General features: G+C 38.2%; 1 protein-coding gene across 4 annotated transcripts in view; it reads right to left on the reverse strand.

Annotated features, from left to right (window-relative positions):
* Window positions 1-464: 464 nt before the first annotated feature.
* The window catches only part of HAPLN1 (hyaluronan and proteoglycan link protein 1), a 75,170-nt gene continuing 59,157 nt past the window's right edge, over window positions 465-16,477 (reverse strand). For 3 of the 4 annotated variants that reach the window (XM_025866594.2, XM_073887693.1, XM_073887689.1), the window contains exons 3-5: window positions 12,664-13,035; window positions 4,630-4,932; window positions 465-2,615 (exon numbers count right to left, since the gene is read on the reverse strand). In XM_025866594.2, coding sequence (XP_025722379.1) covers window positions 2,326-2,615; window positions 4,630-4,932; window positions 12,664-13,035 — 965 coding nt within the window. In that variant the 3' untranslated portion in view covers window positions 465-2,325. The remainder of the gene's footprint in view (window positions 2,616-4,629; window positions 4,933-12,663; window positions 13,036-16,477) is intronic. The other variant, XM_073887699.1, reaches the window with a different exon arrangement.

Genomic DNA, 16,477 nt, shown 5'->3' on the forward strand with positions numbered 1-16,477 from the left:
ATCCTTTGGGGGAAGTCAGAAGATAAAAATTCTGCCCAGCAGTATTCATTCTGTTAAGATTTTTTTTTTTTTTTTTACAAGCATGGAAAAATGGTGTGCAATCAGTATAGATTTTAATTAGCTAACAGTCACTCCAGAGATTTTGAACAGCACCAATTCCAATACTAGTAAGTATTCAAAAGTTAAGAAATGCTACTATGCTTAATATTATAAAGGCAGAGTTCTGCAGCAATCACTGAAAATTACATATCTGCTTCAATAGAAATGTGTTCCCACTTGCATTTCCGATAAAATTCTTGTGATGTGGGTCCTAATCTTTCAAGTATGGGCTCCCTCCAATATGCTAACCCCCATGTTTGAGGTGTTAAAGTTGGTATTTTGGAGATAGTCCCCTCTTTAAATCATGTATCCATCTTATCCTAAACCATTCAGGTATTTTCAATTTAGAAGTTTGAGTTCTAGTCGTATCAGCAGTGTTTGAGTTAAACTTTACAATCTCTTTGGATTTATATTTTTGTACAATTTGCATATCCAACCTAATGTAAAAACGTGCATGCATACATTGTCCTCTTTTAATATTAAAGCATCTGAAATTTCCCAGATATGCTTCGATAAAAGAAATGACCTACTTTTATTTACAATATTTTCTCTAGATAATGTATGGATATAATTATGGTTTCATGGGCTTCCAATTGTTCTTATACCTTCCACACATGTAACTCTATATCTATAGAGTAAATTTATTAGAATTATTACAGAGCTTTAAATGCAACCACAATCAATTCAGGAAACAGATTTATTTACTCGTGTTCATGGGAGGAAAATCTACATAAAAACATTCATGAAAGCATACCAGCTATGTCATACTTGGATTATTATACTAAATCCCATTTATTAGAACTCATTGTAAAACAATGGGAAACCATGAAATGTAATTTGAATACAAATATTGGTCCCTGCAGGGTCTCAACAGTTGTAAAAATATAGGAAAACAGAGCTTTCTTTAATATTGGAGCTGCTCATGTCTAAAGTTGTTTTTCTGAAGCTGGCCTTACCCTTTCATTTAAAGCCCTGAAGATTTTAGTGTAAACTCTTTGATGGGAGCTTCTGCGTTTCATTTTAGCCTAATGATGACCAGCAAGGAAAGTGACATCATTGACCGCATTTTCTATATGGAGGAAGGTTTAGAACGACTTTGTTCACTCATTTGCCCCCACACAGGCACCAGTTGGGCTTTCTAGTAGATATACAAAGAAGAATAATGGGAATTTTAAGTTGGGTCTGTATTTTTTCCTTAGGCAAGTGTATAGTTATTCATTCCTTTTGTGATTTAAATTTTTTTCATGTAAGGTAAATAAGGAAATATTAAATAGTTTAAAGTTATTTTTATAGGACAATATATTTCATAGGTTAACATAAAATCAAGCTGCTAAATTTTACAATTTTTCTGTCCAGCAGTTTATCTATATAACTGCCCTGAGTAGATGCTAATGCTGCTTAGCAGACGGCCCTTAGAATTTAAATATAACTCAGTAAAGCTACTCAAAAGATTTAACGATTCTTCTCAGGTATCTGTCATTTCAATTAAAAGAAGATAGGAGTCTCTCATTGGTTAAATATTATCTGCGTATTTACGTTTCATACTTCATATAAATGGGGTTATTAAGGAGTTTTAACTGTGCTTGTTACTATGCATTGGAGTCCATATGAAGCTTTTTTTTTATTTTTTGGTCAAAAAGGCAGGATTTTAAAGACTAAAACGTTCTGTTTATTGGAGTCTTGAAATAATACCTTTTAGAAAAGTGTAGATTGTTCCCTTGTGAAAATGAGTTTCGTGCAACCTCTCAGAATCTCAGTTTATGTAAAGAAGCCTGTATTTCAAATCCGTTGCTCTAATCTGTAGATTGTAGTGCATTTCAAAATTGTACAAATGTGTAAAATTTGTGCTTGTGGAAACTGCTGCTCTGAGTAGCTGTACTTTCCTTAATTTAATCCTCGCAATCCTCAAGCTATTGCATGCCCCGTTCATGAAAGGATACTTCACTGGGAATGATGTAGCCTAAACAATTGTCTCTCAAGCCTCCTTATCTAGCGCTTCCCTTAAAATTATATTAATTTATAATATATATTGAATGATAGCTTTACAAAAACAAATTCATGAATTGGTCTTTATGAAAATGACTCTTTCCAGTAAGTAAAAAAGGGTTATCACAGTTTTGGTAACTTGCATGAGTTCGTGTTGAAAAAAAAAACAAAAAAGAAAAACACAAAAAACCTTTCACATGTTCTTAATGACTTTAAAACTGATGTGCTCTAGGGGCACACTCAGTTGTATGCTCTGAAGCAGTAGACACCGTACAGCTTATGCTTTTTATCTGGGAACCCCACGAAGCGCACGGCAGCCTCGGTGGGACTGCAGCGTCTCCTCGGCCTCGAGATGGGGTAGCGGACGCTGCCATCCGCCAGCCAGCCCGCATCGCAGCGGTCATATCCCAGAAGTTTCCAGGCAGCGAAGATCTGGCCCACTTTTGCGATCTGAGCACCATCGTTGAGACAAGCCTGCACCGCTTCGTCGTAGGTCAGCTTGGTGGGGTGGATCAGGTAGTAAAACCGGCCTGTGGAGAGAAGCAGAGAGAGTCAGGGGGCCTGTCTGCCCCTGAGCCGCCCGGAGATGGAAGGAGCCCAAACGGAAGTGTTTCTCAGGGAAGGGGGAGATGCAGTGTCTGTCAAGTTCGGGGAACATAGGGTTGTCAGTTCAACGTAGCGCCCCTCGGTCATTCTCCCATTAAATTAGTTTTTTCCTTGCCCCTTAATATGTGTTCAGACATGCCCTTTTATAGCTTTGAAACCGAGAAGGGAAATGACAGATGCGGTTTCTGTTAGCTAATTAGTGACTAAAAGGGCCCTTCTGTAGTACCAGAGAAGACAGAATTCCATGTTAAAAGCAAGAGCTATTTAAATTCTAGTTGTAGCAAGACTGAACCCCAGCACAAGTTTCTGGAGAGGCAAAATTTGAATGTGAAAAGATCAAAAAACATTCCTGACATAAAAGTCCATTTAAAAAAAATCAAAAGCCCTCAAGTCCTTTTCATTACAGGTATCAATAAGACATTATTCTGATTCAAAGACTACAGTATGAAAATGCAAAAAATACAGGAAGTCACTTGCCATAAGTAATGCAGACTCAGAATGTGAACCCAGTCTGTTCAGTTACTAGCAAAGAGGATGAATTTATTTATTCAGCGGGAGCCCTGACACCTAACCATTTCTTGATTGCCCAAGAAAGAGCGAATTAGTCTTAACCACGCATTGAATAAAAATTACTGAACTACCTTCAGTGTATATTAAAGATGCATACAGCGTATAAAGTATGGCATCAACTGGCTGAAGTGCTACACTGAAGATTTTCTCAGACTTTGAGTCTCAGGTAGACTATAATCAGAATCTCTTACCTGATTACACATTGTAATGGGATGTCTCCTCGCCCTCCATTACATATAGATTACTGAAGTATAAATTAATGCTGGCCAGTTCTTTCTGGCAAGACTAAGACAATGTGATTTGGAGGATCAGTAGAGGCCACTGGAACATGAGTTAGAAGGTTGGCTCTCTCATCCATACCAGAGGTCCGCAAACTACAGCACAGGAGTCATCAGAAGTTTTGTTAAAACACAGCCGTACCCATCCGTTTAATACAGTCTGTGGCCGTTTTGCATTTTACAACATACAGAGCTACATTGAGTAGTTACGACAGAGACCGCGTGGCCCACAGAGCCAAAGATACTTATCATCTGGCCCTTTACAGAAAGTTGGTTCATCCCTGATCCCTTGCTATTTTTCCCAAAGCATGTCGCCAGGGAACTGAAATAGAAAATGATGGGGCCGGGGTTTGCTTTATGGGCGTGTGACTTGGGCAGTTACACAGGGCCCCACGTGTGTTGAAGGTGCTGCTGTCACCATCTTAAAATTCATAGTTTTTGGACAAGGAACCCATGTTCTCATTCTGCACTGGGCCCCACAAATTGTGTGGCTTGTTCTGGATAGGGCAAGACAGGGTTGGGAGTTACACTGAAGGCAGCAGATCAATCATCAACACGGAGGCAACCTGGATCTCTTTTCTTCTGCTTTCATCTCCAGTGTTATTGCTACTTATTTTTTTTTTTTTTTGCAAAGTTCTCTTTACTCTGAGCTTTCTCTTTATTGGAGTTTTGCTGATCAACTATGAACATAATCGACTTTGTAATTTCGAGAAGGAGAGCGTGACGTAGAAGCTACTCTCACTTCCATTAAGAGATCTGTATCCCAGGGCACACATCTCTATCACACACAGTGGCAGCATCATCTTTGTCAATAAGAAACAGACCCCATAGAATATCTCAATTTAAACTATTTTATAACTATAATCGGATGCAATAACACCTAGGAATAGTGGAAATACGCACTTTTGCTCATGTGGGTATTTTTAAAACTTACGACATTAAAGAACATTGCATCTTTTCAAACTAAGGGCAGTACGTCAAAGCCATGTTCTTTTCTTTTTTAAGTAGATAAGATTAAAAACTGAGTGTGGTGTTACAGTACGTATTGGTCCCCAGGACAGGAAAGAAGGCAGTACAGTTAATAACTTACCGTTGAAGTTAGATGTAAAACAGAAAACATCGTATCTGCTTTTGTCTTTATCCCAAAACCCGTAGTTCCTGACACCGGGCACCGTGTTCTGGCCTCCACAAGGCTCTCTGGGCTTTGTGATGGGATACTGCACAGACCCATCACTGAGCCAGCCGGCGTTGCACCAGTCCAGCCCGCCCCGCCAGGCATTGTAAAGCTGGTCGAAGGAAGCAATCACAGCATCCTGGTCCAGACAAGCCTGCTGTGCCTCGTGGAAATTGAGATTGTAGCGCCCCAGTCGTGGAAAGTAAGGGAATACCACACCTGTCCAAAGGAGAGACCGAGGGATTAGTGGTACAGAAAGTACCAACTGTGAGCAAATGTCGCTTGACTGGTGAAAACATAATAGAATCTCCAGCAGATGAAGTTGCGGGTTTTGGTCAACTTGCAGTGGTTTCTCGTGGTCCCTTTCCCCTACAAACAACCTCTCGGCTCCGTGCATCTCACAGTGAGGTATGCAGTTTGATGACCTCAGTGATTTACCCTTTCGCTAAGAGTTCAATACAAGCCTTAAAAATTCTCCTTTCTGGAATGATTCACCCATAGGTTATCTTTTTCAAATAGCCTCCTTGAGAATTTACCTTCTGCTACTTCTGTTAATAACCTTAAAATGGATTACTACTGAGTCCTTTTCAGCTAGGAAAAAGTCAATAATGAATACTAATAGTGGTGGAGGATGTAGAAACAGTGCTCAGAGAGAAGGTATTTATCAGGATTCTCCATGTTTTTTCTTAGTAGTTATTCTTACATAATTACTAATTAGCTTAGGATAGCCTTTCATTTTTTTATTTGTTTTTTTTAAAGACTTTATTTATTTAAAGAGACAGTACCATGGGTGGGGGAGCAAAAGGAGAGGGGGAGAGAGAATCTCAAGCAGACTTCATGGCGCAGAGCATAGTGCAGACTCAGGATTTGATCCCAAGACACTGAGATCGTGACTTGAGCCAAAATTCAGAGTTGGATGCTTAACCAACTGAGCCACATAGGTGCCCCACTTAGGATAGCCTTTTAAATATATAAACAAATATGGTAACAAATGATTGAAATGTAGATACATATTTTCTTTTACACATGCTCCTAAAAACTTACTTATCTAAGTAACTTTCACTTAGGAGGTTTCTTACTTGGAGAAACTCCAAAGTGAGTTTATATATTTAACAGAAACCTAATTAAGCAGCCTTATTTCATATTAATAAGCCAGTTCTTTACAGTGGGGGCATACCTCACTTCATATTCCATTAAGGGTCTCCTGGCTCTGTTATCCATTTCAACTTTTAAGGGTAGCCCTTAATCTTATTTTTTTTCTGTCCTTGAACAGTACAACCAAAATGAGGGCTTTCATTTAAAAATAATTCTTCAGCTTCCATATTCATATGTGGCCAACTGAAACCAGCTTTTAAAAACACTTTTATTACAAAAAAAAAAAAGCCCTTCCCAAAGCTTGTCCTAAACAAGGTGGATACAGCATAAACATCAGTTGAGTTAATGCCAAAGAATTAAGTTAACTATTTGGGCAAAAACCCTTAACAAATGTGAACAGTGTGACTTGGCACTTGACTTTGCCTGGGAAGATGCAATGGCTTCCCCAAAGCATTCTTTTTGGTCAAATAATCACTGGAGGTGACTGAGCCACCTTCTGACTTTCTGTGCATTTTCTCGAACCGCTAAGAATTACATCATCAGAAAGCAAACTTGTATCATTTGCTGGACTTTCAGAAGGACCCCTGCATCAAAATGTCTCCCCATAAAAGACAGAGTGGTTAGTCAAGGCCTTGCCTTGGATTTTTGGTTATAATTAGAAATAATTAATACTTTAGCTTGTGGAATATAAACAATTGTCCCACTGACACAGTAATTTGGTGGGTTATATCACAAGTGCTGTTTTATGAGACCGCAGACCCTATTCAAGATGAATGTACAATTCACTCATCGTGTAACCAGGACACGGGAAATGTTTTCTTTTATAAATTGTCCTGGAAGACTCTACAAGAAGAAAGCCTACATCAAGTCGTGTCCCCCCAAGGCCTCCGCAGGACACGTTAGTCCCTCTGGGGCAGTCCAGCTGGCACGGTTCCGTAAGAGGCAGGGATCCAGGAAGGCTTCCTGATCTCATCCTGCCTTCTCAGGTTCTTGGCTGAGGGATCTATAAGCTGAATCAGCGCCAAAAGGAAGGAGGAAAAAACTCGCTCAGTTGCCATGGCCCCCTGCAGTGATGGGGGTGAAGGGGAGCCTGAGATGGTTCTATCTAAGAAGAGCTATTTCCAGGCATCCAGCTAAGAACCCAGTTAGCGCTGGGAAGGAACTGCTGTAGCTCTCCCTGTCCCCTCATGCCTTTCATCCTCTTTCCCCAGAACCCCAGCAATGCCAGTGAAAATAAAAATATTTAATTCATCCAAAAGAGATTTCCTTGGCAGCTAGACTCCAAGTGAGAGAAAAATCTCAAAGTGTTTCAATCTGGAGAGAGAAACCATTTGGGTTGGATTCCGTTTCCCAAATGTCTCAAGAAGGGAACAGTGGAGACCGCAGGATATTTTAATTTACAAAGATTTTCAAGACCTAGACAGCCTTTCTGGTTTAAACTCACTGTGGTGTTATTTGGTGGACTCTCATGGGCATTAGGAAAAAATTTTCTTGAGTAGTTCGTTCTTGATTAACCATTGAATGTTACTGAACCATGATTGATTTAGCTCCAAATTCAGTGTAATGTATTTTTAAGTTCCTTTCAAATTTAACATAATTTCATGCAAACATTTCTTAAAGTCATAGTGAAACCCAGTACCGAAACTTCATTATTTTTCATTTGTAGAAATGAATTGTCAACTTATCATTATGTTAATTCAAAATATTTACTTGAATTTTAATTAATGTTTGATGATTATGGAAAGAATACATCCCAAGTAAATCAAGGTCATTTTCTGTGTTTCAGCCAGAGTTGTAAAAGTTTCACTGTACTGTGCACATTTGGTGCACACATTTCAATAATCAGATGTTTCTTACAAGCTGGGGCATTTCTGGAACTGCATGTTTGTTAGTATTTTATTTATTTACTTATTTTACTTCCAGAGAGTTAAGATTTCAACATCTAAGACTATAATTGCAGAAATCTGTCTCTGTGGAAAAACGTGCACTTCCTGCAGCTGAATTATGGAGCGAATGTTTATTGCTTTCATCCAGCATTACAAAAATACAAGTTAAACTTCCATCGGTGAAAACAAAGGGCATGTGATTATTTTCCAAGTATGATTATTTTATACTCATATGTCAAAATGTAATCAAAAGTTGTTTCTTTTCCCATGAAGGGCTGGTATGCATCACAACAAAGGGAATTAATAAGGATGATCTATTGTATGGAAAAGAATGTGAGTAATTTAGTCAGTAGAAATATGTTTTGAAAACATGCTCTTTAATATTTATAATTGCACAGTCCAATTCATCCTAGTTGTTGGCAAATATCAATTTGTTAGACATCCAAAAGATGTCCATACCGTAGCCCATATGAAAGCTAACGTAAATTTCAGTAACTTGAGTAATAGAAAGACACCACGGAGTATAATTTTACCTTCCTCAGTGCCCCTTCTATTGCGTATCAGTGCTATACACATATCTGATTTTTTTTCTATTTCTAAAAGCTCTCAGACTATATTTTTGTGTATCTAGCCCCATTTTCACCAGCAGAAAACCAATACAATGGGAGATTGGGAAAAAAGTATCACTTTGTTGTATCCTTATTTATTTAATTGCTGAAATGAATTCTGTAGACCAAGCTTCTCATTAATTTCCAGTGACCTGAATCTCTTTGTTATAGTCACATAAGGCTAGTCTTGTTGGGTGTTGTTTCTAGCAGTGTGGGTGGGTAATTGGTAGTAATCAGAGGGTGTTACCCTATTGAAGATTCTATACAAAAAAAATTGTTTCCACAGCTAACTCCAACTCACATGTAGTTCAGTCTTTCAGAAAATCTTACCATTTTTTTTATCAGTATGATTAAAAAAAAATTCAAAAAAATTTTGTATGAGTATGATTCAATAAAAAAAGAAACAATTCTTAAGTCACAGCTAAGAGTAAGGCACTGTGCTGGGTGCTCTAGAATACAGGTTTGGGGTGTGGCCTGTTCCTTCAAAGGGCCCATAATTTGATATGCAAACTATATATATATATATGTATATATTAGTTTGAATCCAAGACAGAATAAAATCTTGTACTATAAATACAAACCATATAATTTGGACATCTTAAGAATGATTTTTTTTCCTAATTGGAAAAATTCTTTGGAGAACATAGCATTCAGCATGTATTAAAGGACCAATATAATTTAGAACATTGTACAAGGACAGCTGAAAAACCATCATCATGACATTTAAAATGACATGCTTCCCTGGCCTTATTTATGTACATTAGAAGATTGACAAGGAGTTTGAGTGAAACTTGCCTGATGGTCACATGTAAGAATGTAACTGATAATGAAAAAACGTAAAAAAGTGGGTTGGAGCTATTAAGGGATAACCACAAAATCTCTTTTGCCACGTAGTCCGTAAACTCTTAGGTATATAATCACTGCACCTTGCTCATCTGTCCCAGACTATGTGGAAATTACCAAGTCACTTTCAATGTCCATCCTCAGGTTAGCAACCAAGCTTCTTCAAATGCTATTCTACAGTGACTATCTTAAAAATTTTTTTTGCAATTTCATTTAAAAACATGAGTCCTTATCTCATATTGCAGCATATCTAGAGAAAATAATAGGCTGAGTTTTTCTTGAACATTATTCAGTGCAAGTGGGATTATAGAAAGCAAGATAAAATAAGGTGTCTTTATCATGATAACTTTTGAAGCTGGACAATGGTATACGGGGATTCAGTATATGAGTCTTTCTATTTTTCCAGATGTTTGAAATTGGCTATGATACAAATTTTTATCTTATCCCATTGCCAAGCTGAGAGCCTTAAACCAGTCCATGTGGATGCAGACTGTCTATGGCTCTGTTGTTCACATTTTTTCCCTTGAGAATCTTTCTCTCAACCCCATGATGTCCTGTCCCTTGCTTTTTCACACTCTCTACCTTCGGAAGGACCAGGTTCACCTTCCATGGCCCAAATCAAGTGTGCCTTCCTTTGCGGGCCTTTCCATAGCCTCTCCATGGTGTGCATGTTTTGTCTGTGTATTCGAAAGTTTTAACCCATTGTATCCAACATTCAATCACTTGTAAACTCTTTACTGAGCACTAACTTTGTTCTTGGTCCCTGACTACCTTCGAGTAGATTGTAGTTAACGGGTGGAGAGGGCAAGTTGGCAAACCTTTACAAAACAAAGTGTGATGAGAGCTATAATGGAAATCTCTGTAAGGTGCTTGGAGAGCATCATGGCTGTGAAGCGGAACTCGGATCTTACTCTTTGAAGATTTGTATTTTATTCAGTTGTTCAGAAATGGATTCATGTGTATAATGCTACATGTTAAAATGTTAGCTATTTCAAGGCAGGCCCTCTGGCTAATGACTGCTTCTACACTTTCTACAGCACACAAGACAGATGGAAAAGCACGACCTGCTGGGAGGGGAATGGAAGCGCTACCATGAGCGCACCAGTTAATGCCATGTGACCAAAAGACAGCCCGTAGGTTGTCACCCACGTCCCTCTGGGGCCGTTAAGAATCTCCTGCAGCTGGTGGCTGCCCTTCTGCCTGTTTAAAGGCTCTGGTCTTCTTTCCACTGGAGAATCTCTCCTTCCTGTGAGCCCCCAGATCACAGTGGATAAAAGCATAGGCTTCTTCCATTGTTCTTGGTATCAGATTCCAGTTCTAGCTCTTACTAGTGGCCACGTTACCTTAGAAAAGGAGTCCTCCCTGAGTCTCATCTGTCGGGGGGGGGGTTCCTGAAAGTGAGCTTAGCATAGTGCATGGGATTATAGCAACTGCTTTGTACCCACTTACTTTATAACCAAATTCTACCTCATTTACTTTATTTATTGTATCTGAAGTGTAGTTGTCCTGCAAGATAATAATTTCTGCCTTATTTTAAAATTCTTACTCTTGAAAGTATATTAGAATCTTTAGTAGCCTGTCAGACTATTGAATGAAAAAAAACCAAGATTTGGAAATCTTCATAACTCCTGGCACTGAAACAGTACTTATAAAAATATTTATCAATTAAAATGGTTTCTTGGACGCATTTCCTTGGCTTATATGCTAATGGGTTATATGGTAGGGAAGTGTTCCAATGGCATGGTAAACGTGGTGATTTGGGATGGTGAAGGGCCTAGGCAGGAAAAAGTTACTCTTTTTACAGTTTTTCTTCAACACCTCTAATTATGTCTCGAATACAATCTCAGTTTGACCTTGGAGTGCATCATCTTCTGACACATTGTAAATCTCCTTTTTAAACAAAGGTATAGCAGGCTCCATGCTCAAAGCTATTAGCAAGCAGGTATCCAGGTGGAATATGGAAGTATCTTATATTCATTGTATTTATTTTTATGGTTCCCTTCTATTTCTGGCAAGTTCTACTGCTTTCTATTCACTTAAAATTTCATTTTAAAATAAATGTAGGGAGACAGTAAATATGGCAGGTGAATTACTTAGGTTTAGGAAATACACGGTATATAAACAGAATTTTAGATGAAAAAATAACTGAACAGGTAATAAATATAGTTCAACCTGTTATTCATAGATGAGGAAGCCAGGTATAAGGATTAAGTAACCTGCCCCAGTTACAAAACTCATACTGGTAGAGTTGGGACTAACATAAGAGTCTTAGTCGGTACTACTAGCTTGAGGGTCTGTCCACTGCCTGATGCCCCTTTGATCAAGAAAATCGGCTGTCATTAATATTTGATGATTAACTGTTTTCTCTAAGCCCATCACTTCTTTCATCTTGAATAATGCCAATGTTTATGGCTATTCATGTGACTCAATAAAAACTGAAAGTACAAGGTGGTATGTAGTCAGGAGCCAAGAACTACAACTAAGAGAGACAAGAGAAAGAAGGAGAGACAGGAGAAGGTCACAAAAATGTATTTTATGACATCGTGCAATTTATTAGATACATAAAGCTAATAAATCTCCATACGTGTGATGGGATTCTGTGGGATTCAGAAGGTCAACTCTTCAGTGATACTCTAGTGGACCAAACAGATTCTTTTCCAAAGGCACAAATCTGTTCTAGGATGTGAAAGGAGCTTCTAGCAAACACACACCTATAGTTTATGTGCATAAGGAAGGAAAGTATTCTATCAATGTTGCCAAAAAAATTCATCCTTCAGTGTAGAGAAACATTGAAATTCATGAATATAAGATGTTTTGAGATGCATGAGAAACAGAGAAGAGTTTCCCTCTTGGTGGGGCATATAGAGGGTGGGCTTTGGGCAGCAAGCACACTTTATTGTTTAGCATTCTCTACATTTTGGTTTTTGAACCTACTGAGTAGATTACATACTTAGGAAAAAAAATTCCCCCAGAATGCCTATATTGTTTGGTATTTTGTGTCTAAAAGACTCTGGACCACTAAAAGAGTTTACTTCTTTACTTACTTATTTAAATAAACTTGGAGGGCACTCTTTTGTTATGATTTCACAGTTACTTTATAGAATACAATTACACGTATTTTAGTTAGCAGATGTCCTTCACAAAAGTTGCCGTTATTTTGAAACTGAGATAATTTTAGAAGCATAATAAAAATGCATCCTATCTGAATTTCTCCATAACCATGTCATAAGATTTAAATTTTGAATAGCATAAGGCAGTTTCCAAATATTAGGAATTCAGTTCCACTGCACGTTTCTCCTACTTGCAAATAGCTTCAATTTTGTGTATAACCATTGTGCGTACATTTCAAATATGAAAGCTGGAATCATTGACAGACTGCAAAATACAAAAGAAAAGAAACCCGCTATGCATGGACTTCTGATTTCTCACATTATCACTATGGTAACCACTAGACATTACTTGTCATGAAAAATGATTAATTATCATTTCCAAGTTTAAAATGATTTATAGACACCTACCTTGTAAATCTAATGCTACCACAGCAGTGTCATCTTCTAATCCTTCAATCACCTCACACTTATATTTCCCATAATCCTCCAGGGTGAGGTCTGAGATCACCAGAGAAGCATCGTTATCACTGCCTCCCTTCAGAAACACTCTACCCTGGTAGCCTCCATAGGTTTTCTTGTGATATCCCATGGAAACGAAAACGTCCACTTCCTTGAGGTAATCTGAAGTTAGCTTGGTCCACTTAATTCGGATCTTGTGGGTTCCTGAGCCAAATGCTGTAGGGTCTCGATAAAATTTACATGGCAGTGTAACATTGCCACCTCTGTATGAGAACACCCTGGCTTGTTCTGCTTCCACGAGTAGACGGCGGCCATTTTCTGCTATAATTAAAAAAAAAAAAACACATTAATATGCTCTTAAATAAAATGAAATGTGCTACCCATACAGGGTAGCTGACAAAGAGTAGCATTGGGTGATAAGTTTCTCTGCATTCTTGAACAGTAATATTTTTTGAACCACATAGAAAGGTACCTCTAATACCTAGAGGGCACCTACAAGGTAGTCATGTCTTTTAAACCACTGATAAAAAGAAGGATGTTAATTACAATAATTGAAAATTACTGAATATAAAACTCCACAGTCATCAAAGTTTGATAACAACAAATTCTATTTTTTTCCTACATTTAAATATCAAAGATGCTGAATCAAGACCAAGTGAAATGACATAGTTTATGATGAATTTCATCAATACAAACCAAAAAATTTCAAGGTAGGCAAATTTCTCTTCCCACCTGAGCTTTCTAATACAATAAATCTCTATTTTATTTACAGCAAAATTATAAAGCAACATGATCAATTTTCGTCCTATTCTGGCCAAAGAACTTAGAGTATCCTCACATTTGTGGTTTCTATTCAAATATACACTTGTGATATGCCATTTTGGAGCAATTCAAGCAGTATGTATGTATTTTATTTTCACACAAAGTAGACATCAGAAAGGTACTTTTAGCCAATGCTTAAAAAAAAAAAAAAAACCCAAAACTCCAGGTTTTGAAATATATTCCTCAAAACTTAATTGCTAAAAGTATATCCAAAGTTATATTTATTTCCTGATTAACCACGTAATTATTTGTTTCTTTGTTCCCTTAAGTCTTTCTACCCTTTGTCTTTGCTTTCCGCTACACTTGTTTTATAGTCTATCTTCTCGCTCCCACCTTTTTCTTCCTTGCCCTTCAGTTTCCCTCCTCCCTCCTCCAAGAATGAGCTAGCTTTCCAGACAGCACTGCAATAGTCCAATCCTGCCGGGTCAGTGGGGCTGCCGTTCTCCAGGGAGCCAGCTGTGCTTGTCACATCTTGGCTTTCTCTGGGGTTTCCCCCAGTTAGCTTATTGTGCTTTCGACCTTGACAAGGTGTCCTGGGGATGTGCAAGATTTGAAAATGAGAAAGCAATATAAAAACTCCTGGACACAGACGCACCTTCGCATCTACACACAGCTTTTGAAGCTTGCCAAAAGCTGCCTTTCATGAAGCCCTGCAGTCCTTCCTGCCTGGGGCAGGTAGGGACTGAGTGAATCTTGGCCGTGAATCATTTAGGATACACAGCTCAGGAAGAGTACCCACTCACCTCCGGACAGATCCCATAACTTAACTTAGTTAACGGCGTACACAGGATTCAGATTTTAAAGTAAGAAGTGTCCAAAAATAGATGCAGTGGTTATATTTTTAACATACAGCAATCAGAATGAGTATTTTAAAATGGCCATATTTCATTTATAAGTCAGCCCCAATCCTCAGAAACTGAAAAGTTTAACAAAGCCATTAATGTCCCCTCTTAAAATAGATAATAAAATAAGAGGATAATGGCTTAATTAAAATGAATCATAAATCCAGCTCATTAAGCAACTCCTTTATATCTTATTCTTTATCTTTTTATTTAGGATCATAGAATCATAAGGGATGAAAGGTAAATCTCTCCAACTCTACCCTACCTGTTATCTTCCCCCTTCAATATCCCTAATGACTGCGTCCACGTGTCCTCTTTCCAGGAGGAGGAAAGTGCTGTAGACTGCTCAGTAATGCCTGAAGGTTGTAGGGAACAGCTCCTACCTGGTACCTGGAAGGACACTTCCAAGGCCTGAGCTGAGACCTGACACAGAGCTTCAGGAGGTTGTAGTTTCATGATGCTCACAAGATTTTTACTTTAAAGTCAAAACTAATATCCAAGTCCACAGGGATAAGGGGCATTATAGTAGTTAGGAACAAGGGTTGCAATGTGATACCTTGTTATAACCTCACCTCCTCAATTTACTAGCCCTGTAGCCTTGAGCAAGTTGTGCAACCTCTAAGCTCCAATTTCTTTATATGTGAATTAGGGGTAGTAGCATCTATCATATATAGCTGACCTCATAGACACAGAGCACTTAGAATCATGTCTGATCAAAAGCTACGCATGCACTCACAGCTAACTGTTCCTACTGCATAGGTCTTCCAGTTTTTCTCAAATACGATACTGCCTGATAACGAGGATAATTTTGGCATACGTTAACCTTCCACTTTCTTATAAAGCTTTAAATTCTGTGGGGTGAAAAATACATAAAATGCCACCTGTGTTATAAAGGAGATGTAGAAATTATTCTGTGGTTTCACATAATCATAAGGTGTTCCAGAATGAATAGAAGGCCTGAGTTGTTTCATAAATTAAAGAGTTAAAGCAAAGATCAAAGGTCTTGTGCAAGGGATGGGACTTCTAATTTTTTTTCTGTGGTTTACTGTACCTCATCTTGTAGTATTTTAGTAGTGTAGCCTTCTGATTTTTTTAGGTGATTTTTTTTTTATGAGTAGATGATGACTTATGTGGTATAATATTGAGAATAGAGCAGATACCAAAAATCCACTGATTTCCCACAAAATAATTTTTCTAACAGGGCTGCCAGAATGTATAAAATTCTGCCATTCTTATTTTTTTGGTGGGGGGGCTGTGGCGTGGAAGTAATCAATGCCATAAGTGCATGGCTGAAAGCCATCAGTGTTCATGAATCTAAACCACCAGCATGGCATTGAGAACAATGTTTTTTGTTGGTTTGTTTGTATTTAGAAGATCGACACTGCAGATCATACAGCACTGAGCATTTTGTCAAGAGTGGCCTGTTGCAGAACAAAGAAGACATAGGAGGGAGCACTGGTCAGTGAGTCAGGATCTTTGGGTGTTTCACTGACTGGTCTGCCTCATGGAAACATTGACTTTGGGATTTTTGTCAGGTTCCCCATGGTGGGTAGTCATGATGGGGATGAGCCAGTAAACACATCAGCTGGAGAGGGGAGAGGGCAGGGACAAAGAGCAGAAAAGGGAACTGAGCATGAGTGCCGATGACCAACTTTGCACCCGGCTTGCCTAGAGTAAGTCTCGAATCTCATCTTTGGATGCAAATACTTAAGCAGTTTGAAAGTAATGTTTAAATCAACCTGTTTGATCAATAGGCAGTTGCAAAACAAATAAAATGCAAAAGATAAAAATACAACTCAATCATCAGAATGAGCACTGCTTGTTTTTCTTTTTTTTTTAATAAAAAATAGAAAAAATTAGGCAGCATACATATGCTCATTTTGGAAGGACTGGATTTTTTAATTTATTTTTTACTGTTTTTTTTTAATTATGTTAATTACCATACATTACATCATTAGCTTCTGATGTAGTGTTCCATGATTCATTGTTTGCGTATAACACCCAGTGCTCCATTCAGTACGTGCCCTCTTTAATACCCATCACCAGGCTAACCCAGCTCCCCACGCCCCTCCCCTCTAGAACTCTCAGTTTGTTTCTCA

Source organism: Callorhinus ursinus, unplaced genomic scaffold (genome assembly GCF_003265705.2).
Source record: "Callorhinus ursinus isolate GAN/ISIS: 27379988/994484 unplaced genomic scaffold, GSC_fseal_2.0 scaffold3, whole genome shotgun sequence".
In the NCBI taxonomy this organism is placed as follows: domain Eukaryota; kingdom Metazoa; phylum Chordata; class Mammalia; order Carnivora; family Otariidae; genus Callorhinus; species Callorhinus ursinus.